Raw genomic sequence first — 24,125 nt, 5'->3', positions numbered from 1 at the left:
GGGCAGTTTGACACGTCTGTCTCAAAAGGGAACACGAGTTTAAGAAAGGGTAGCCGATTGTTAACTTTCAGAAGTGACCTTGTACTGTTTTTGCAAGTAGAAATAAGCAAATCTGCTTTGGAGGAGGAAACAATTTCAGTCTCTCCTCTAGAGAGCCCTGGTCTGAAGGAGCCCTGAACTGTAAGCGACTAGAGCCATGGTTCTCAGCCGGAGGGCCTCGACTATCATCAGGGTCGCATAACAGAAGTTTTGCACATTAAATATTTACATCGTGATTAATAACAGTAGCAAAATTGCAGTTATGGAGTAGCAACGAAATAATTTTATGGCTGGAAATCACCACAACATGAGGAGCTGAATTAAAGGGTCGCAGTACCAGGAAGACTGGGAAATCACTGCTGTAGACAGAAAGGACAGTTAATTTCTTATCCTAGCTCTGTGGATGCAGTTCTAATCCTGAGTGGGTACTTTTGGTCCGAGTTCATAGTCACTGAGGTTTAGAGACAGCCTCTGTCCTTTGGAGCTCCAGCTGAGTCACAAACAGTTTAATAAAAACGATGGAAACGCTTGAAAAACCGACGGACACATCTGGCTTCGTCTGGACCCCTTCCCAAGGTGGAGCATTCCTGGGCTAACAGACGAAGACGTTCAGCAGGAGTCATTCTGGAGAGCCAGGCTGGACGGGCAGAGACAGTGGTCAGAGGACATTTCTGTCCTTTATAGCATTTGGTCCAGTTAAACGTTTTTCCATGAGGATCCAATTTATAATAAAACAAACAAACCCAAACAATATAAAGGAATGATGCAGGAAAATTTAAAAGTAGGTTGTGAATCAGGTAAGTGATATAGTCAGATATTTGATTTTGGCAGCTGTCTTTTAAGTTAAAAGGAGAAAGCAATATAGAGTGGGCGGAAGGGAGAGGTCAACGGTTGGAAGAATCCCAGCCTTCTAAACCTGGTGTAACTAGGAGACAATGTTGTAAAGCTCCTGTAGAGTACCCACATCGTCTTCAGGTCAGAGCGTTTAGGACGCAATCATTCAATTGTAGAAATTCGATATGCTTACACTAGAGGGAGTTATATTTTTATTAACAGTTTCATTATCTGTCAGTTAAGTATTTTATAAATACACATATCCCCAGAGTAAAATTATGGGACAGATGTGTGAAAGGCAACAGCTGTAAAGCACACCAATTTTCTGAATCACAGATTAATAATAATAATGATATATAATATATAATAAAATATATTATATTGTTATTATATAAATATAATAATAATAATAAACCCAGTAAGCACAGTTAGTGGAGTGCCCTGCTTTCACGTCTTCCTCCTGTGAGTCAGTCAGCCCTGATTTTTCACTTTCGTCATTTTAAACATTCATTTACTAAACCAACAGCGTTTCATTAAGTGAGTCTAATCCCTGAGAGTATTACCTTAGCCCATTAGCTTCCAGACAGCCATTAATCCCCATGACACAACCCGGGATGACATCATTATTGTTATTACTATTTATTTTGTTATTTTTTTATTTTATTTCTATACTAAGTTCACTTTATGAAAAACTATCTGTATGGTTAGTTTGAACAGGGGATGTTTTCTTTCTGAATTGTTTCGGGGCAGTCATTTGATGCTTCTTCACCAGGTGCTCCCAGAGCCCCCATGGCTACCCCAGACGCCAAGGCAAATGTTCTAATTCTTGCAGCATAACAAATTAGAAACAGCTCTGCAGAAGGCTGGCACTAGGATATTTGGGTAGTTTTTCTTTATTGGGGCTTCTGAAATTATCTCTGAGGATCATGTGACTGAAGTTGGGTTTCTTGGGGCAGGTTTTACAAAGACCCTGCATTGGGTATTTCTTCTTTTACCACCGAGGAACATGGCGATTTTTTAGTCACGGCTGTGAAGAAGGAAAGGTCCTGCCGGCTTGTCTCTAATGGAAAGAGCAGATGTCAAAGTAAGGGCTCGGTCTGGCAGAGAGCACATGACCAGTTCCTAGCACTCAGCATCAGGGCCAGAGCCAGGGGTGGGACACAGTATTGGGACTCTTACCTACCATGTGCCAAGACCTGGATTTGATTCTGAACACTGAAAAAAATAATAAAATAGAATAGAATACGCAAAACAAAAAATAAAATAAGAGATGGGCAGCCGAAAGGCATAAAACCACTGAGAAAATTAAGAGGAACCGCAAAGGCAGATGAAATATGGAATTTAAAAATAGGATATTATGGTTCCATAGACCATAAGCAAGGAACACAAATGGTTTGGGGGATTAAAAACAGTTCTGACATATTTGGATGCCAAAGATTTTTAGAGTTGATCTCTTTTGGCCTGGTAAGATTTTATGCATTTTTGTAGTTCCAGCCAAGTGGTCTAAGGATTACTGGATGTTTCTGCCAGTCTGGAGCTCTGTGTAGTGAGAAGAATGGACTTGTGTGGCAGTGGAAAAGTGAATGCCTAAAGACAGAGGACTTCTCCCACAAAAGGGATGGGAGTTGTCATTGCAGGCTCAGGCCAGTGCTCCGAAATAAGGTGGGGTTGTTTATTTATTTAAGATTGAAAATTTTGTTTATTCATAGTAAACATGACCATTTTCATCTAAGGATTTCTTCTTCAATGCTGCATGAAATTTATTTGAAATTTATTCTAAGTTGGTCGTTTCAATGATATTCCCTCTCCATCTCTCTCTCTTTCTCACAGACAGACAGACAGACAGACAGACATGCACACACAGACACACACACATGTATGCATGTCCACCCACGTGTACTGCTGTGGAGACTAGAAGTTGGCACTGGGTGCTTCTCTTTACCCGTCTCTGCTGTGTCTCTTTGAGACAGTCGACTGCTGAGCCTAGATAGCTCACCTATCCACTGGACCAGTTGACCAGAGAGTCCCAGAATGATATTGTATATAATCATGCCACTCCATCCCCCACTCCTTTTAAAATCAAATTTCAAATTTTAAATTTTAAACTCTTTAAACACACACACACACTCACAGACACACAAAAAAAACCCCTCAAAACTACTGAGTTCATTTTCTGTTGCATGTATGTGTTTAGGGCTGATCATTTGGGATTAGGTAAACTATCAGGGAGTCCAAGGCTTTTTTTTCTTTTTACTTTTGGTAACATGGGTGCTGGAGATTTGAACTCCTCAGGTCTTCTTGATATGCAGTTAAGCGCTTTATCCCTGATCTGTCTCCAGAATCCCCAATCTTTTTTTTAAACCATAGCAATAATAAAGGATTTAGAGTTATTTAGATATTAATTATATGATTTGATAAGCAATTCATATGAGGAAGTGGCAAGGGCGCTGGGGAGGAAGGGTATACGTGAGGAGTGGGACAAGGAGGGGGCGAGGAGTGAGGGGAGGGGAGAATCCAATCCAGACATGTAGAAAAATGTTATCAGGAAACCTGTTACCTTGTATGACAATCAAAAGATAAAATAAAATACATTATTATAATTAAGTAAAAATGAAAAAACAATCCATATGAGCCTTGTGAATCCATATTTTTAATAATAATAAGAACACATACATCAGAATAACTCAGAAGCATCAGTGAAGGAACAGGAGAGGACAGGCATTCCTTGCGTCTCGAGTATTTGTTCAGTATTCGCCTTGAAGCCAACACCGCCCTAGCCACATGAAAGGACGGCAAGCCCTGTTAATGTGGACTTTTCATTACCATAGGTATGCTTTTTCAGTTTGCCTAGATTCCTGCTCCAGGGTCACATGGTAAGTCAATAGTGGTTATAAACCTCTCCGCATGGTGATCAATACCCTCGGACTGATGTAATCTAGACCTTTGCTCTGATTTACAACAAAGGACAGTTTGGGCAGCCGCTGTTTTATTACCTTCAATTCACCAACTGAAATATTTCACTGGCTTATGACCGAAGTTTTCTTCCATTTCTGTGATAGATAGCAAATTAAGATAGTCCCGAAGAAAAAGGTCAGATCCGAAGAGGGAAGGCAGCGGTAGGTGTTGTTCCCTTTGAGGTATGTCTGCATGCCTTTCTGTGTCATGACATTATCTGAGGTGCCAGACTGAGTCGTGTCTGGGTAGCCCTGTGTCCAGTCATCTGCATGGAGAAGAATGTCCATGAAGTATTCTTTAGCTTCCCAACAGATACCACCCACCTAAACAACCCGGGATACAAGCTACTTTGCCTGAATGGAACCGGAGCGGTCAGCAACAACCCACTTGAGCAAAATGAAAGCATGAATGATCTCTAGGCACCAACGCTGGGACTCCGACTCCATCACAGCACCTCGTGCGACGTTCCTAGAATTTTACGTGGATTGTTATTTTCCATATTTCTTGTCAATTGTAGATCTAACCAAGAAAAAGGGGGACCAGCCACTGTCGGAGTGTTAGGGGGTGTTGATGTCCTTCAGGGATCCGGCACTGGATGCAAAGTGCCACCACACGGTCACTGTCTGGTCGTATTTCCCATTCGTACCCTCACTTTTCCATCTACCTATGCTCAAGGTATGGGTAGAATCACAGTGTGAGTGAAGGTTTGCCTTTAAAGACCTCTAAGGTCCGTCGCCCTTGCGCGGGCTTTTATTGTCCTGCACTAAAGCTCGTAATAATATTGCAATTACTCAGGGGCAGTGACATCACATGCTTTGCACACTCATTTTGTGACCTGAAACAAAGTTGTGAGTTAAGCAGGACCTGTCTATTGAAGAGTCAGATGTAGGGAGGTTAAATACACGGCTGTAGGTTGAGTGAGAGCTTTATCCCTCTGCACAGGAGCCTACTGCTTTTTTGTGTGTTTAACTGTCATGCTTCTTGAAGACAGATGTATAAAAAGCCAAGGTGTAATATTCACCAACTGTGTACTTTGTCTGTCTTATCCATTGAGTTCGTTGGAACAAGAAGGACAATTTTACCACCCTATCACCTAACACTATCTGACATACAAGTTGCTTGGTAATTATTTGTTGAAAACAATGATAATTTCTTTGTTATCATATTATTCTTATTTTTAAAAATAAACTGGGAAGATATCACCACCTGAACATTTGATACATTTTTTTTATAGGATATATATCTCTTTATTTTTTCCAAGGATGAAATCTGCCCGGTTGGTCAAAGAGTAAAAATATAATTGATGTTTGCTTATGAGATAAAGATAAATTTCCACAATTAAATACTCAGAACATGCAAAAGCAATGCAAAATCAATATTATTTTTATTTTTCTATCTTCATGGATGTGTGTGTGTGTACTTTGGTATGTGGGTGTCTGCATGTGGAGTACTGTGGTTGCTGTTGAGAATCACCTTCATTACTCTCTTGGGCTTTCGATTGCTGTGATAAAACATCATGACCAACAGTGCCAAAAGTACACAGTTTCACATTACAGTCCACCATCAGAGGAAGTTAGGGCAGGATTTCAAGCAGGATTGGAACCTGGAGGCAGGAACTGAAGCAGAAGCCATGGAAGAGTACTGCTGCTTGACTTGACTCATGGCTTGTTTTCTTATACCATCGAGGACCTGGCCCCAGGGATGGCATTATCCCCAGTACTTTGGGACTACCCACAGCAATTACTAATTAGAAAAATGTACCGTAGTCTAATCTGGTGGGGGCATTTTCTCAGTTGAGGTTCCCTCTTCCCAGATGACTTTGGCTTGTATTAAGCTGACGTAAAACGAGCCTGCACCCTCTCCTATATTACATTTGGAATCAAGGCTTCCATTACCCAGCTCTTACTAAAAACACGTGTGCTGGGAATCCCCACCTCTACCTTCAGAGCTGGAATTAGAGACTGGCTGCTATGCTTACCTGACATTCCTCTGGGTTCTAGGGATCTGAACTCTAGTCTTCATGCTTGTGTGACAGGCACTTCAATCACTAAGCCAACCCCCAGTCCATATTATTTTCTATGCTGGCGCATTCTATGTCAGCTTGGCACAAGCTAATACCAGTTTAGAAGGAGGGGCCTCCAGTGAGAAAATGTCCCCTCCAGACTTTCTGTGGACAAGACTGAAGGGGTGGCGCATTTCTTGACTGATGGTTGGTTTAGGAGGGCCCAGCTCACTGTGGGCAGTACCACCCTGGGCTGGTGGTTTGGAAGATATCTGAAGGCAGGCAGAGAAAGCCATGAAGAGAAATCCAGTAGGCAGGCCTCATCCTGGCTTCTGTTTCCGTTCCTGCCTCCAGGTCCCTGCTTGAGTTCCTGCCCTGACCTCCCTTTGATGATGGATCACAATGTATAACCATAAACTAAAACAAACCCTTTCCTCCCCAAGTTGCTTTTGGTCACGGTATTTTATCATAGCAATAGAAACCTTAACTAAGACAATCGCCGCTCAGAAGGTCCCTACCCTCCTGTCTGTGTCAGCGTACACCAAATGTCACAGGAGATACATCGACAAGAACTGTTTCTGGGTGGTTTAAAGTGGGTGACAGGAAATGGAGCTGGTGTGTCAGTTCAGTAACTGTAAGTGCCAAATACTAAGGGTATAAAGATGACAGGATTATGTCTTCAAAAGACAGGAATAAAGGAGCTTTGTGTGAGACTGCATCTCTTGGCTGGCAGGCTGCCTGTGAACAAGCGCTCCAATCTTATTTTGTCAACATCTGTACGGACTTTTTTTTTTTAAGAATCAAATATCCCTGAAGGGCTACAAAATTTATAGATGGCTTGAATCTCATCTTTGTAAATATCATTACAAGAATATAGCGATAACCTGAATGCAGTTTCTCTGATAAGTAAAGATCCCAAAGGGTGGGCACATGTGTATATCAAAAGGGGGGCTTTGAGGGGGGCAAAAAGGCATCTCTTCCCAGCTGCCACTTGGGTATCCATCTTTCTAGCAACTGTACATTGCAGCTCTTTTGTCATAGCTTCTGGCCCATGGATACTCATCTTGTTGGAGAAGAGCCCCAAGTTAAATCAGAGCCAAGTACTCTAGCAGGGGAAAGGTTGCCAGAACAATGCAGGGAATTAAAAGCTCAGGACAAACCTGAGCAAAAGAGGCTTCCAGAGAGTCAAGCATGCAGCTATCTAGCTATTGCCCATGCATTAAAGAATCGGCATCTGGTCTATGGAGGAGCGCCATGGAGCCAGGTGAAATCAATCTTAGGCTTCCTCTGTCATTATGTAAATGAGACAGGTAATCAAGCATGACTAGCTAGAGCCGACTCACAGTAGACAAGATGTTACGTCACTTTATTTTAACCGTATGATTTATCAGAACAATTATTCACATACAAAGTACCATTCAGCTCAACTGCAGGTATAGGCAGTGACAAGTGTCGAATTCTTAGAAGAATGATTGACTCCCACAGTCGGTCCAGACACATTACCCGAGGAAAGTTCATAAATAGAAAAGGTGACTTTCACGTTGCCGCTTCTCGCGCAAGTATGTACAGGTATGGGTGTCTCCCGCAGCTCTTTCTGTTCTTGGTGGATTCAGTTTCTTGCCCTCATAGAGACAGTTCCTTCTTTTTACAGAGCAGATGGTCATTTTCTGCCGTCCACCTGACAGCGCTCTGTAAATTAGAACTACTCTTCATACTCACGAAGCAGTAATATTGGCTTTGAAATAAATCTGTGCTACGGCTCCTTATGTATTCTGGTATGTTCCACCACCATCAAAGACCTTTTGATGGCCATCATTTTTCCTGCAAAAACAGCCAAGCCCAACGATTGGGTTTCAGCAGAGCACACCCATGTCACAGTTTGCTCTATTAACCCTTGGCTTCAAGTCCTGATGACGTAATGAGGGCGGGGTGTGCTGGCAATCAGAACCCTTCCTTATCACAATTTACAGCCCTGTAGGAAAAAAAAAATCATGCCGCTGGCGATCCAACTCTCACATACCTCTTCCTAAACGTTCACAGTGCAGTATTTTTGTGGCCTAACGACAATTTTCTTACATCATTAAAAATAAACATTTCTATAAAAATATAATACTTTCAATGTTTACACGGATAAAACCAGCTAGAGTAACCTAAGCCACATGCACCAGACAGTAGTAAAGCACAAAATTCCACAGAGCACAACGTGTCAACAGTCCTGTCCAGAGGAGCTGGTCATTCAAGGTTGTCAAGTGGCTTTTTGTCTGTTTTGAAAATATGTTTTTGCTTAACCTACAGTGTGTCCTAGCGCAGAATGAGACTCCCCAAAAGTGTTGCCGCCAGTTGTTTAGGTGAGAAGCCTCCACCTGAGAAAGAGTAAATATTTCCAGCCCATTGATCCTTTCTTGGCTCTCCACACAAGCCATGACTGGAAATAGTGAACTTTTTAGTTTTCTTGTCCTTTAAAAACACATTGAGGGGCCTTTCCAAAGGTTTATCACCACAAGCTACTTATTTTTTAGAGTTGTCATTTAAAAAACAGATTAAAAAAACAACTATGTGTCCACGTTCATGAGATCAGAGCAAGATCTCTCTCAGACAGTCGAATTTTTCTTTGCTGAGACAGAGTCTTAAAACTCTCACCCATGCTGGCCTGTCAATCCTTATGTGGCCAAGGCTGGTTTCGAACTTGTGGTACTCTGTCTGCCTCAGTTTCCTCAACGCTTGGGATTACAGGTGTGGTCCACTACTCCTGGCTAAACATCTGAGATTTGAATGACAATATTTTACTGTAACAAAGTTTTGTTTTTGAAAAAAATCTCCCTATGGCCATCTAGGTACAACCCATAAAATCCCTGATACTTTATGAACACATCTCATGTCATGCTATCTTGACAATAAGTACATTGTCTGTGGATGTTCCTGCAACCAAAGGAATGTGTATATGAAAATTTAAAAGGGAATGTTCACTTGATGGGTGGACAACATCAAAAATGGAAAATCTCCATGACCACAACACAACAAAATACGTTTAAAAACACTGAGATCCCAACAAGCAGCCTGCTGGGGCCACCACATCTGTCATGCATGAGGCTCCCTCTTCTGGGTTTTCTGTGAGAAGTCTTCAAAGTTCACGGTATCACTTCCTTACCAAAAATAAGACTTTATGAAACCTCAACCCAGAACGGAGGTTTTGAACTCCGGTGAGACAGGAGTGTTGTCGTAGCTGTAGTTCCCTTTGGTCCTCAGCCAGTGGGGACCATGCTTGCTTTTCTGATGCACTGTCAGATGAGAAATTCCTCAGAATCCAGGAACTTCAATAGTAAAGTTTTGGCAAAAGCAAAACAGAAACAAAACAGTAACAACAAAACCATCGGGTGGCCTTTCGAAGGCCAGGCAGTGAGAACTGGTGGGGAAGGTCTAGAGCACTGTTTGTTGGATGGGGGTTGTGGCCTCCTGTCCATCATGTGTCCACCTCGCCATCAGCGTTGTCTTGGGACGACAACAGAGAAGGATATGGAGCAACACATTTTACATTCACATAAGTAGTGTTCACATGGACGTAGTGCTCCCCGATGAACGTGGAGAAGATTGAGGATATTCTGGAGACCAGTTCAGAAAAAGATGGGCGCATTTCGGCTTTGGGGTGCCAGCATTTTAGCATCACCTCATACCTGTTTCAGAAAGAAATGCCGTGAGAGACACAATTTCTAGTGCATCCGTAAAAGTCACGAATTTCAGACACAATGGAGGACCCTGCCGAGATCCTTACTTACAAGGCATCTGGGCAGTATTCCGGTTGCAAGAGTCTTCTGCCTTGTAACAAGTAGATGGTGATATCAAATGTGTTCACATCCGGATAGGGAGGGGCTCCTCGGGTCATGAGCTCCCAGAGAAGCACACCAAAGGACCACTAAAAAATAATAAGACCAAGGGAAGCCAAGTGAGAGGAGTGTAATCACACAGCTATGAAGGGAAAAGCAGTAGGGCTCCGTAATCCATCCTGGCTTGACATATTTAATGCCATTCTGTTTACCGCAAAAATTTCCCTAAAGACGACTAGTAAGTACTGTACATTTCATGGCCTGTTTAAACCAGAACGAGATGAGATAAACATTACAAGTAATGAAGAGTCTCCAGAAAAAAAAATATGTGAAGTCTACGTGATGATTTAATCTGTGGGTAGTGGAGTAGATTTTTGAGTTTTTTCTTGTAGGTTTAAAGTATCAACATGTTCCTATCTTCTCCTTTAATAGTTTTCTCAGAACTTTGGATTTTAATAAATAAAGGTGGCCTCCCAGAAATTAAAAAAAATGGATAAATATTTTGTTTATGTATGCTTGCATGCCTTTGTGAGCTAATATGTACCATTTGATTGCAGGTGTTCATAGAGGCCAGAGGGTATCAGAACTATTATAGGTGGTTGTGAGCTGCCTGATGTGAGTGCTTGGAACAGAGCCTAAGCCCTCTGCAAGAGGAGTCAGTGCTCCTAACTGCTGCTGAGCCATCCCCAGTTTTAGTGATCCAAGCCTCTTCTGGCCTCTGTGGACACCAGGCATGCACATGTACACAGGCACATACGCAGGGCAAAACATCAACTCAAAGACAATTAAAGAGACAGAAAATGTAACTGAATCTAAGGACAGCGTCCTTATCTTTAGTACCACAAAATGATGGGCAGGCATGGAAGTCTCTCTGCAATCTCAGAGCCTGGGAGGTGGAGACAGGGAATCCCTGGGACAAACTAGCTAGTTAGACTAGCTAAACAGAGTTCTCCAGGCTCTGCAAGAGGCTCTGCTTCAGTAAATCCAAGGGAGAAAGACTGAAGAAAACATCAAGTGTCAACATCAGGCCTCCATAAGCAGCTCTCTTGTGCACATGCATTTACATACACAAACTCACACAAACACACACACACGTGAGAACACATGTTCAAATAGGCACACACATCAAACACATACACACACACACACACACACACACACACACCCCAAAGGGAAAATGTAACCATATCTAAATGTTAATGTTAAAAGAAAAGGTTTAAACTAGTGTAAGCAAAAATCTGTATTAGAAGTATAACTAATCAAATCGCTAGGCAACAAAGTTCTCTACTGAAAACTAATTTCAATAAACCCAAAAATGCTGAAGTGCCAGATTCATGTGAAACAGTTACATCAGTGTTTTATGGGGAGACCAGAGATACAAGGCGGAGTTAAGGGAATTCTAAGAATTCCCCAACATATGTGAATTCACACCAGCATAAAGATTTAAAGAGCTCTCGACTCTCGGGTCTTGCTGTATCTACTGAACTTCATAGGTATGCAGAACAGCACAGGTCATGCATGTCACCCCCTCCCCCAGACATGGACTGAATGTGTCAAGGAGAAAAGTCAGTGTGTGCAAGTCACTCTGTGAAGGGGACGCAGAATACCAGCTCTTGGTAGGCAATGCTTTCAGGTCACTCCTATAGGAAAGAATCAATGGGCAGGGCATGAGCCTGGTGTGTGTGTGTGTGTGTGTGTGTGTGTGTGTGTGTGTTAGAGACAGAGAATCCATACCAGAAAGAAGAAGTTTAGAACCGAATATAGCTCCGAATACTTAGCAAAGAGAATAATGCGTGGCTTTGAATCCGGAGACAGAAGGAAAGTGGCAACCTCCAAGGGCAGCTCTCCAGTTGTTGGAGTTGCCAATGCAGTCACATTAATGGCTCTTTACCTTTGCCCAAGTACAAGAGCCAACCATTCTGCTTTCAAGTGGTGTATTTATTTTTATTTGTGTGTGTTGATGACTCTTGGATGTGCTCTGCATGTTTATACTCCTTTGGAGGCTAGAAGACAGTGTTGGATTCTCTGGAGCTGGATTACAGGCAGTTGTGAGATGCCCAGTGTGGATACTGGGAACTGAACTTGGGTCTTCTGGAAGGGTTGTAGGTGTTCTTTATAACTGAGCCATCTCTCTAGTCGCTACTCCTTTTTTTCTTAAACTAAAAGTGTGTGTTTTGTGTGTGTGTGTGTGTGTGTGTGTGTGCGTGTGCAAGTGCACCCATGCCATAGCAAGCATGTGGCGGTCAGAGAATAACTCTCAGGAATCAGATCTCAACTACAACCTTGTGAGATCAGGATGGGGAGCAGACTGAGGTCATCAGGCCTATGTGCAAGCACCTCTACCTCCCAAACTACCTTGCCAGCCCTAAAGAGCTCCCCTGTCCCTCTTTCATAGGGATGGGGATACTGTCTCACATTGTAGTCCAATTTGGTTTTGAATTGGCAGTAGTCTTCCCACCTCTGCTTCCTGATAGTGGGGTTATAAATATGAGCCATCCTATCTGATTCCAGAATCATTAAGGTCATTGGATGCTTTGATCAAAGCAGAGAATACGACCCACCCCCAGAAGGGAGCTAGGTAATTTCACTGTCAACTCAATCGCTCAAGATCAGAGTTTTCATGCAAATCTTATTCTTGCAAGTTAAGGTGTCAATGCTTAAGCTCTAGACTTTGAGTTAAAATTTAAGTCCACGGAACAGGAACCTATTGACCTTTGATCTTGTACAAGGAGGTTACCGTCCAAGCTACTAGATAGGTCCTGGACTGACAAACAGTGCTCAGAGCATTGTGCAACCAGAACATGACTGATGATAGAAAAGAGGTACAACCGTGGTGAAAAGTCAAAGGGCACCCACAAAGATATGGGAAGAGTGAAGGAAAACGGGTCCCATAAAACTGGCAAAATTTGTCTCAGGGATTCATGACATCAGACTTCTGGATGGGGTGATGCAGCAGCAAGTGTATACACATGAAGCTGGGGATGGTGGCAGACACCTCCAGTCCTGGATGCAGGAAGCTGGGGCAGAATAATAACGGGTTCAAGGCCAGTCTCTATTGCGAGTTTGGGACTAGCCTGGGAAACATGAATGAGATCCTGTCCAAGGGTGGGGTGGGGTTGAAGCTGGGGAAGCTGGCCCACAAATCCTCAAATGGAGGATTCTGAATAAGAACAGGGAAGGGTACTTCGGGATGAGAGTCATGGAAGCCTGTGGAGCTTGACTGCAAGTTGATGGCGGAAGAGCGTCTGTCATATAGTGTAGCACGTGTTAACATCACTTCCTCCCCAAATTATTACTTTATTTAATTCCTAGAATGGGTGAACAATGGCAATGACCTTTATAGTTGCTGTAAGGACAAGGAAGTCAGAGTTGTAAGAGGCCATCAGACCCAGGATCCAAGATGGAGAGGGAGTAGAATGGAGAAGAGAGACTCTTGAGAGAAACAGACCTCAAGCAAGGGCATCAGAAGGAAGTCGGAGAATTCAAGGGACAGGAGTTAGAGGTCAGAGCTTACATAAAAGTGCTGTACTAGACTACAACAAAAACACTTGTCTGATGGCACACCTGTGCCCAGAAGACACACACGACTCCAACAACTCAAAATGAAAGGGGTAAGGCTTGATTAGACATGTCACCAAAAAAGATGCAAGGATGACGTCAAGCACACAAATATGCTCAATACCGGTATTCATCAGAGAAATTTGGATAAAAAAGGAAACACAACTTTACTAGATTGACTTAACTTCCCCAAATGTGACAATGCCAAGCGCAGGCAGGTGAGGATGCTGAATGGCTGGAGCCCACTGGAATCACCAGTGGGGAAATGAAATCAAGCTGCCGCTCTCTAAAACATGTGGCCCTTTCTTACAAATTTGAATATGTAGGAGTGCTACTCCTAAATATCTAAAACAAACAAATATACTCACACAAAACTTTTTAGCAAATGCATTGGCAATTATGTGTTGGCAACTGCCTAAACATATAATGCTTCAGATGGTGAGTGAACAGATTAAACTTAGTATATCTATACAATAACCCAGGACTCAGAAGGACAAACTACTTTCTATAGAATATTGTACTGAAAAAAAGAGAAAGAAAATAGAATACCGGATGGTTCATAAATCTCCACATCTGGGTATATTTCTAGCACAACTAAAAAGATAAAACAATTGGTTTATTGCAGTTTGTTGTAGCATGACTCATAGCAGTCAAGAGGGGTAAGAAACCCAAATGTCTACTAAAAGACTGTTCTATTATATGCACAATAGAATTTCACTCAGTTTGAGAAAAGAAAGAAGCCTTTGTCATATGCTACAGCGTGGCTAAACCTTGAGAACATCACATTAACTGAAACAAGCCAGACAATGAAAGGACAAATGTTTTATAACTTTGATTCTAGGACATATTTTGTTTTAAAGGCAAAGGTAGACGGGTAATCAGGAGCTGGAAGAAAGCGAAAAGGAAAATTTTTGTTCAATTAACATTGTTTCAGTTTTGATGGGAGAACAAAGTTCTCGAGATCCGTCATATCAAAGGCGTCACAGTTAACTACTGCAGTAGATGTTTAAATGTGGATAAAATGGTTTATCCACATGTGTTTTCAACCCAGTAAAAAATAAACCTGAATGTTGATCTGACCCATCAAAACTACCAATAGAGCAACATGTATGTTCTCAATGCCTTGTTCTGAGTGAAGTTGGCATTCTCTGAAGGCTACTGCTTATGATTCTGTATACAAAACACTCCAGGAAAAAAATATTGTAGAGACAAGTTAGTGATTCCCAGGTCCTGGGAGAGGCCGACTACAAAATGGCACAAGAACAGATTGTGGTGGCAGTGGTGATACAGTTATCTCCGTTTGTCAAAACTTGAAGACCTAAGAAGGGCCACAGAAAAGAATGTGTGGTAGGTACTTACAAAATGGTAATAACATGGGTAGAAACTGAGTTGAGGATTTGCTAGAGGAGGAGGAGGAAAGAATTTAATTTTGAGTATAAGAAAGTCCTGATGCTGATGATGACCTACAGGCAGGGTCAAAGGTGACTGCTGACAGAAAATCTCAACTCTGAGGGCATTTGATCCCTGAGAGTATCCTGAGGGAAAGCTACATACAGGAGGAGTGTGAAGGAAGACAGGAAGGAAGGATAAAGACAGTAATAAATCAAGATGCTTACAACCAGGAAGCAGGAAGAAAACCAGAAAGTGCAGTGTCTAGAAACCAAGGGAAGTGGGTGTTCCAAGGAAGGGCTGGGTGACCCTGGGTAATATCTTCTGAGAGACCACCAGAATGAGGGCCAAGGAAAGCCTGTGGCCTGATCAAGTGAGAACACAGACTTTAGTGATGCGTAAAATGAGAGCCATTGGATGGTGCAGGATGGGCTTGAGTAATCTCATGGGAACTGACTTCGAGCTCACTCGAATGCAGGCCAAATTATACCTGGGCATCGGCTAAAAACAGAGCCTGCTGATACACAGGCAAGCGTTTGCTTGTCGGACTCCACATACATTCAACTTACTTCATGCTTTTGGAAACGTCCACGTCAACATTCAAAAGTATATGTTGCCTTTGAGGTGAAACCTTACTCAAATTATTCCACGCAATCAGCATTTGTTTGTCAAAGCCGCATTGCATGTGGCCTGCATGTCACAGTATCATGGTGCCTTTCATGGAGAGGGGGAGAAACCGTGTTAATACTGTGGCCTACATGTCACAGTATCATAGTGTCTTTCAGGGAGAGGGGGAGAAACTGTGCTGATACTCTGCAGTTTCTTTTAAAAGTTTTAGTTTTTTGTGGTCTTTGGGAGAGGTCTTTTCTTGATGACATCTACTTTATAGATTTTAGAATTCCCTGATTATCAGGATTTAGTCAATGATACTGGGAAAATGCAGCTAGATTATAGATACCATTGCCATTCAGTTTTAGCTCCGTTGGAACCCTATAAAGTTCCCTCATGCTCATTTGTCATCAGCCTCCACCCCCATTTTCAGCTACAGGCAACCAATGATCTCCTCTATTTATATTTCTACTGCTTTCTAGAAATGTCCTACATACGAAATCATTGAACATTTTATCTTTCAAGTCTGCGTTCCTTCGCTTGACATAATTTTGGGAGTTTGATCTGCACGGCAGCATGTCAGCCATTCCTGTATATTCCCAATTGGTGTTGTATTACATAGGCGTAACACTCTGTGTGTGTGCTGGGGGGTTCTTATGTGGGCATGTGTGTACGTATGTGAGTCCATGTGCATATGTGTGAAGCACAGAGGCCAAGGTCTATGTTGGGTATTTTCCTTCACTGTTCTACACCTTATTTTTATTTTACATGTATGGGCCCGCATTTATGCATATCAGGTCTGTATTGCTGGTGCCCACAGAGGCCAGAAGAAGGGGGTGGACTCCTTGAAACTAGATTGACAGACGGTTGTTAGCTGTTACATGGATACTGATAACTGGCTAAGCCACCTCTCAAAGCCCCATCACCTTCAGATTTTTTGTTTGATTTGTTTTTTTTTGTTTTTTTTGTTTTTTTTGTTTTTTGAGACAGGGTTTCTCTGTGGCTTTGGAGCCTGTCCTGGAACTAGCTCTGTAGACCAGGCTGGTCTCGAACTCACAGAGATCCACCTGCCTCTGCCTCCCAGAGTGCTGGGATTATAGGCGTGCGCCACCACCGCCCGGCTCACCTTCAGATTTTTGAGGCAGGGATTTTCACTGAACCTGGAGCACACCAACCTGAGTAGACTAGACTGACGGCAAGTCCCAGGGATCTTCTCCATCCCTGGCTCCTCAGGGCTGGAACTGCAGGTGTATACTGCCTTGCCCAGCTTTTATGTGGGTGTTAGGAACTACGCAGGTTCTCAAGCGCGCACCGCATGGGCTTTACTGTCTGGGGCATCTCCCCAGCACAAAATCCATCGCATTTCACTTAGCCATCCTTCAGGTGGTGAATATTAGGGATGGAGCTATTATGAATAATCCTACTGCAGACATCCATACTCTGTGTGGGCATGTTTTCTCTTCACGTGCTTATTAGCTAGTTAATCACACATGTATTTGGTATAATGCCCATTCAGATACTGTGTCTATTTTTAAAACTGTGTTCTTTCATCTTGTCTCCTTGCTATTGACTTGTTAACACTGGCTCTCTCTTCTGTAGGCTTATTGGCAGTCAAGTCTGAATGAATGACACGTTCTCTAAGGATAGCTAAGCTCTCTCCTCAGGCATTCACCCTCCACCTTTGTTCCAGTATCTCTAGCATTCATTTCTTTACAGTCTTTCAGTGTCAAAATCTCAGGTGTTAACCTCTACCATGCACTACCACATTTTCCTCTATAGATCTTGTGTTGCCAGAATTCCCCTTACACTGCCATGACTTGGGACATACTTATTGATAACGAACTGCTAGTCACCTCACGTTACTGTCAATGCTTCCTCTTCCTTATAGGATCAGAAACTAGATGACCACTGAGTCCACCCCCTCCTCTAGCTGACAATGCAGTGAGCTATTTCTCACTAGTACCCTCAGTCCCCGTCTCCTGTCGTCTGTCAGCAGCTACCAACCTTCTCTTTTGAAGGTCACATCCTGCGGGAACATTTCCTGGATGTCTTGTGTATTGGCGGCACAGATTTATTGTTGTATCCTTAAGGGTAAGACATTGGATGTTTTTCTACCTAAACATCACACTCGCCCTGACTTGCTGCGTGTGAGTAGAACAGCAAGCACACTCTGGGTTTCACGCAGCACTCACACTCTGTGCATGCTCTAGACTTTCAAACTACTCAGGTCCGAAGAGGCCAAAGCCAAGGCTCTTTTTGCTCCAGAGAGAAACAGTGGACTTGCTTCCCAACCCCACATCCCTTTGATGTTTTCTCTTCCTCTGGCTTCCGTGTTAGTCTCTTCTTTGGGGTCCTCAGCTTCTCTGCCTCCCTCCTCACTGTCGTGTGGAGATTCTTTCGAATAATTTCTTTTGGAATTAGAAATAAAATATTACTAGCCTAGATTTCTGTGTGTGATGATGTTTGGAGATGGGACCTCTGAGAGGTTATTAGGGTCTCTGCTCATAGCTCAGTGTGGTGCTACGCTCTACAAATATTTTCGAATAAACAAGATAATTTATGAATATAGTTTGGTACGTACTGGACAGTCAGCTCCAGTTTTACAAATGAAGATACCCTGCAAATAGTGGTGTTGAATTTTTATTGTTGTTGGTTTTTTGTTTTTGTTTGTTTTTTGAGACGGGGTTTCTCTGTATAACAGGTCTGGCTATCCTGGAACTCACTTTGTGGACCAGGCTGACCTTGAATTCATAGAGATATGTCCTGCCTCTGCTTCCTGAGTGATGGGATTAAAGGTGTGTGCCACCACTGCCTGGAGAACTTTTTTAAAAAATCATGTTACCATACAACTATGGGAATGAAAGTCAAGGAAGAGAAATTTAGGGATGGCGAACACATTACCACGTCTGATTTGGTGGTAAACTTCTGCGTTTGCAGGCTCTCTAAGGCCATCCACTTCACTGGCAGCTTGGCTCCCGTCTTGTTGTGGACACTGTAGTACTCTTTGTCGTACACGTCTCTGGCAAGACCGAAGTCGGCAACCTTGACGGTGAACTTTTCATCCAACCTACAGCAGAAAAATCAATTATGGACTGAAGTAGAATAATTTACAACAGTGCTGAATGTCTATAGATTTAAGAAAGGTGGCTTCGGTATTAGAGATCTACGAGTTCCTCTGGCCTATTGACTAACACTAAATTACGGTGGATCTCCTCAGTAAAAAAGGTTGACATTTACCAATACAGATTCCACCGGCCAGAGAGCGACATCATGAATGACATGGCATTTTGCTCTAATGTAGGTCCGGAGAAAAGGGAAAGTTGCCTTCCCCCTAGCTTTCCATGGTTGCAACATAACTAGGGCATCAGGCTACCCAATGCAATCCCCCGCATCACTAGTCTTCCCTGGTCATCTTACCAACAATACATTCCTTGGAATGAACAGGCAATGGTATTGATACTTTGCCCCCTTTTGTTCTCAAACATGCCAACGAGCACATACAACTGCTATGTGCCATCAGTGAGGCAATGAGACAGAAGGCTAAGCGCCCAACGAAGCTGTCATGTTAAAAAACAAAAAAAAAAAAAGTCTTCTGCTATCTAAAGCTGTGCAGCCCTTGTTGAATGCGGTTCTATGACGTTCCCCTGACCAAAATCTAGGTAGAGAATTAATAGCATAGCTTTCTCATTCACACATACCAGGAGCCATGAATCAGCGCTCTGCAAGGCAAAGCAGAGATCCAATTATAAACTGTTGACTGTTGTTGTTACACAGCCAGGCAGCCAGACACAAATAAAAGTTCTTTGTATATTCGTCTCCAAATACCATCTTTGGTAAGACGTCTGCAGGCTGGCTGCAAGTCTACTGCTGGGAGCTGCACTGCCTTGGTATTCCTGTTACCAGTTTTTCTTTTTCGCTGTCTAAGGCTGGAGATCAAATTCCCTCTCCCCATCGCTAATACAGTGTGAAACCACAACACTGGAGACTGCTGGTGGGAAGCGCCCAGGAAGGCTGAAGGAAGGAGCAGCTGCTGGAGAGCCCCCGTGGAGCAACCTTTTAAATGCTTTGTCTGATAAAACTAAAAACCCCTCCCACATCCCCAGCAGGGGCTTACATATCTACTCAAAATCGTCCAGGATATTCAGACTTTGCTCCAGAGAGAAAAGGAACATCCTTACCAGCACTGAGTAGTGAGAAACAAACATTTCATTTGTACTTTGTGCATGATGATATTTTCATACTTACATGCAGTTTCTCGCAGCTAAGTCTCGGTGGACAAACTTTTTGCTGGCAAGATATTTCATGCCTTTGGCTACTTGGAGACCAAATCCTATAAGATCTTTGACAGTTGGGTTCTGCAATCAAAGAGAGTTGGGAAAGCATAAACTAAGCACTCGATGTCCTAACAGTGTTCTGAGAATACTGTAATGTTTATATGACTTATCTTGTCTCAAATAATAACTCATGCTCCATGGGGAGCCATAACTATTTGTTAACTAGTACTGTATACAAAGTGTGAGGCAAGGTTTTTTTTTTTTTTTTTTTTTTTTAATAAAGATAGTTTGTTATGTCATACACACTTCTGTTTGGAAGGTGTTACAGGTTCTGCTTTCCGGGTGGGACAATGCAGATGTTTTAAAATGTAGGTTTTATTATTCAGCGTGTGTGATGAGACAGATTGATCAGGAGGCAGCTCCTGTGGAAATGATAATTTGCTTCGCAGTGTCCAAAAGGCCATCTCTGCTTCAGCAGCCATCATGGAGCTTGTGAGCATAAGATTCCCGACAAGAACCCAGACGGAAGGCTGCAGTTCCTGTGATACCCACAGCCTGAGGGCAGGCCACAGCTTGTGGCTTAGACATCTCCTTCAGACGTGTGTGTGAGGTACCAGTAGCCACTCTCTGGGTTTTAAGAGGCCAGCTCCTATTCTGGAGTGGGCAGTAGGGCATCTCTCCCACATCCTGGGAGAACAGTGTTGCCGAGTTGGTAGCTCATCTAAACTGCCAGCCGCCAGCCTCATCAGAGAGAGAAGAGTGTTAAAGTGAGACCTTTGCAATGTCCGTTTCGCTCCCTGCAAAGAACTGGCAGTCCGGGGTGCTCTATTCTTTTGGATGAACAGAAAGTATCTCTTTATAGTCCCAGGGCTTATTTAGCTTAGTGTTTATAAAGACATTTTTGACGAAGAGCAAAGCTACTTGGTGGACTCCCACAGGGACCTGGGCAGCAAGGCCAAGCCTGAGGCTATGACGTCAGCTGAGTTCTAGGAGCTCTTCAGTCCATGCTCCTCACCCCGGATCCCCAAGCTTGCTCAACGTTACGGCCCAGTTAAAGGGTCATAAAGAAAATTCACAGCCACACGAGCCTCGGTCCACTTTGCAACTTTGAGCTCATTTATTCAAGTAGCATTTACTAAGAGCCTATGTGCTGAGCCCTGGAGCCACAGGAATGAGCAAAATACACAAAACTCCCACCCTGTGAGCTAGTGTATATGTAAACATACATATTTATGCTCATGATTTGTTTGTTGTCTAGTTCAACACGATTCAGTATAATATAAAGTATGATACAGCTATACTTTAAATAAAAGTAGATGAAATATACCATAATATATTTTAACCCAAATTTTCTAAAATATTATTTCAATATGTGATCAATATAAGGATTATTAATGACATAGTCCTCCTTCTAAGGCAGCATGTAGCTTATGTAGCCTAGGCTGCATTGGTAAGCAACTTTTTTTTTTTTTTTTTTTTTTTTTTCGAGACAGGGTTTCTCTGTAGCTTTGGTGCCTGTCCTGGAACTAGCTCTTGTAGACCAGGCTGGCCTCCAACTCCCAGAGATCCGCCTGCCTCTGCCTCCTGAGTGCTGGGATTAAAGGCGTGCACCACCACCGCCCGGTGGCAAGCAACTTTTTACGAGACTCAAATGCTTGTGTTGGGGCTGAGATGAGGGTTCAGTGGGTAAAGTGCTTGCTTCATAAGCAGGAGAGCCTGAGTTCAGATCCCAGCACCTATGTAAAAGCCAGATATAAGCATGGGGCACCTGAAACCCAGAGCAGGGAGCAGAGACAGGCAGATCCTAGGGGCTCACTAACCTGCAAATTTAGACAAAATGATGAACTCTAGGCTCAGTGAGAGACCCTTGTCTCAAAACCTAAGGTTGAGAAAGAATTGAGGGAGACACACAGTGCCAGTCTTTGGCCTGTTTATGTGTCCCCATAGCTGCGTGTGCTCACACCCAAACACACCAAATAAACAAACAAACACGTGAACAAACAAACAAATGGGCTGGAAAGAGGGCTCAGTGGTGAGCATTTGCCGCTCTTGCAGAGGACCTGGATTTGTTTCTCAGCATGTACATGGTGGCGGGTTCATAACTGTCTGTAATGATAGTTCCAGGAGATATGATGCTCTCTTAGGGTACTAGGTATCAGGGATACATATAGGTAAACACATGCATAAAATAAAAATAAAACCTTAAAAGAGGAAGGCAAGCCAAAGTGTGGTGTCATGTGACCTGCAATGTTGGTACTCAAGAGGCTGAGGGAGGCGGACTGCAGAGAATTTGGAGACTAGCCTGGGCTACAGAGTAAGTACCAGGTTAGCCTGAAGTATAGCAAATCCTATCTCATCTGCCAAAATTGAAACAACATGTTGAAGGAGTGGCTGGCTGACAGCCAATTTGTGGATTCATAAACTTAGCAGAGTACTTACGTGAGTCTCGTTCCGAATGAAATTTCGAAGATCTCCGTGTTTCATATATGGTAGAACCACCAGTGGGGACCCTTCACTCCGGAGGCAGATCCCCAAGAGCGAGAGAACATTGGGGTGGCTGAAGTCTTTCATGATGATTCCCTCAGTCAGAAACTGGGAGACTTCGCCTATATCTGTGATTCCTGTGGAATGCAGTGTTGAGACATTAGCTTCCCTACAGGACAACAAATCCCTTTTCAACTTTAGATAGCAAGCACAAGGAAGTGTGAGGACAAGCTGGTGACACCTTGTCTGGATGCTTCAACCTTAGGGTGCTCTTTCTACAACATGTCTGAGTGAATGGGGTCCTGGGCAGAAAGCTTTTTTTTTTTTTCTTTTCTACTTTCCTTACCCATTGTGAGGTTGCATTTGAGAATTCTACAACTAAGAACTGATTAACAACAGAACAGCATAATGTCTACTTTGAAATATTTTATTATTATTATTGTGATGATGATGATGATGATGTGTGTGTGTGTGTGTGAGAGAGAGAGAGAGAGAGAGACAGAGACAGAGAGAGAGAATAGTGCCCTCAGAGGCCAGAAGCAGGTATTGGATCCCTTGTCCCTTGGGAGTTAGGGTTAGAGATGACTGTGAGTCACCCATGATGAATTGGTAAATGCAAAGAGCAAAGCCCGAGTTCTCTAGAAGAACAGGAAGTTCTCTTAACTGCTAAGCCATTTCTCTAGCCCTTCACAACACTTTTAAAATCAGCTTTATAGGCATCGGAGCCTTCAGAAATGGAGATCTGAGTGTCAAGGGGAATCAATTCTTTTATTCTTGGATTTGATGAAAAATTGAGAGTTGTGAAAAACTTGAGTGGACCCAAAGTCCATGACCTAATGGATGATAAGGGAAGCCAGCCAAGCTTAGCTGCAACGCTATTCCCTCTTTGTTACTTGCCCCTTCTTCCTGTGTGTAAGAAGGACCCCTGCTAGAATGAGGGTCTTATGAATGGTGATCAGGCAATATAGGTCAGGGAAAATTTTGTGACCACTCAGCTCAAAAACAGGAAGGAGGAGAGGCTTTGAATACAATTTCAAGGTATTATGCCTGGGTTTTGAGAAGAGGGATTTTACTTTCTATGCTGTCTTAGTGGACCAAAGTCCTAATTTTTAAGGCCTGCTTTGAGAAAAAAAAAAAAAAAAAAAGGAGACCTGGGGTCAAGAGGCCAGAGAAGTTTAGGGAGAGGCCTGTCAAATGCTCCTTAGTTCAAGATCTCAGCGAACCAAAGCCCCATTTCGTAGGATATCGTTTCCTGAGCCTCCACAGCGTCACACAGCACAGTGCCATCAAGGCACCGCTGGCAGCCCCTTTTGTAAAACAGAGTCCAGGGAACAACTGGTCTCATGTCGGAGCGTAGAATGTCTTATACAGACACAAAACAAAGATGCCACGCCTCCATCTGGATAGCATCTGGGGCATAGCCTGTCGAGTGCTTTGTCTCTGGTTCCATAATGGCTTCATGGGCCATGTGGTGTCTGCTTCAAACACTTAACTCTACTGTTGAACCATGAAAGTAGTTATAGACAGCAAACGCCTGGGTCTCAGTAAACTTTACCCATGAAAGCAGCTTCGTGGCTATAGTTCAATGATTACTCATCCATTGAGGATCAATCACCACATGGCATACGTAAGTAGCTGCCCCCCTTTATGTACTGAGGATTGAACTGAGCATATGTAGGTACCCCACGACTGAGCTATGCATTTTCTAACTAAGTGGGATGTGTGTGTTTGTGTGCATACAGGGTATTCGTGTGTGTGTGTGTGTGTGTGTGTGTGTGTGTGTAGACCCAAGAATGACATCCATTGTCCTGCACTGCTCTCAGCACCATTTTTTAAGACAGGGTCCTTCAGGGTCCCTCACTGAATCTGGATGGCCATTGAGCCCCAGTGATCCATTCCTGTCTCTGCTTCCCGCCGTACTGGGGTTACAAGCATATATGGCCAATCTCGACTTTTTATGTGATCCATACAGTGGTCCTTATGCTTAAGAAGCAGTCGCTGTTACTCACTATGCTCTCTCCCCAGTCGCTGTTACTCACTGAGCTCTCCCCCCAGCCTCTAAATAGTCAGTTTTTAGCACAGTACTTTCTAATCAGTTCTAGAAAGACCTCCTGAGGAAAGGAGAGCTCACAAACGAAGAGTTAACAGCATTAAATAAAT

At 43.1% G+C, this 24,125-nt stretch overlaps 1 protein-coding gene across 4 annotated transcripts in view; it reads right to left on the bottom strand.

Moving 5' to 3' along the window:
- Positions 1-7,180: 7,180 nt before the first annotated feature.
- Positions 7,181-24,125, bottom strand: part of Met (MET proto-oncogene, receptor tyrosine kinase) — a 108,013-nt gene continuing 91,068 nt past the window's right edge. For all 4 annotated transcript variants that reach the window (XM_041675446.1, XM_041675449.1, XM_041675448.1 and 1 more), the window contains 5 exons: positions 21,921-22,102; positions 19,453-19,562; positions 18,109-18,274; positions 9,604-9,740; positions 7,181-9,501 (listed from right to left, as the gene is read on the bottom strand). In XM_041675446.1, the coding sequence (XP_041531380.1) occupies positions 9,291-9,501; positions 9,604-9,740; positions 18,109-18,274; positions 19,453-19,562; positions 21,921-22,102 (806 nt within the window). In that variant the 3' untranslated portion in view covers positions 7,181-9,290. The remainder of the gene's footprint in view (positions 9,502-9,603; positions 9,741-18,108; positions 18,275-19,452; positions 19,563-21,920; positions 22,103-24,125) is intronic.

The sequence above is a fragment of the Microtus oregoni genome, unplaced genomic scaffold (genome assembly GCF_018167655.1).
Source record: "Microtus oregoni isolate MIOR12 unplaced genomic scaffold, Mior012 000026F_ref0000081, whole genome shotgun sequence".
Taxonomy (NCBI): Eukaryota; Metazoa; Chordata; class Mammalia; order Rodentia; family Cricetidae; genus Microtus; species Microtus oregoni.
The sequence above is the reverse complement of the archived record's forward strand: the minus strand, read 5'-3'. Positions and strand labels throughout refer to the sequence as shown.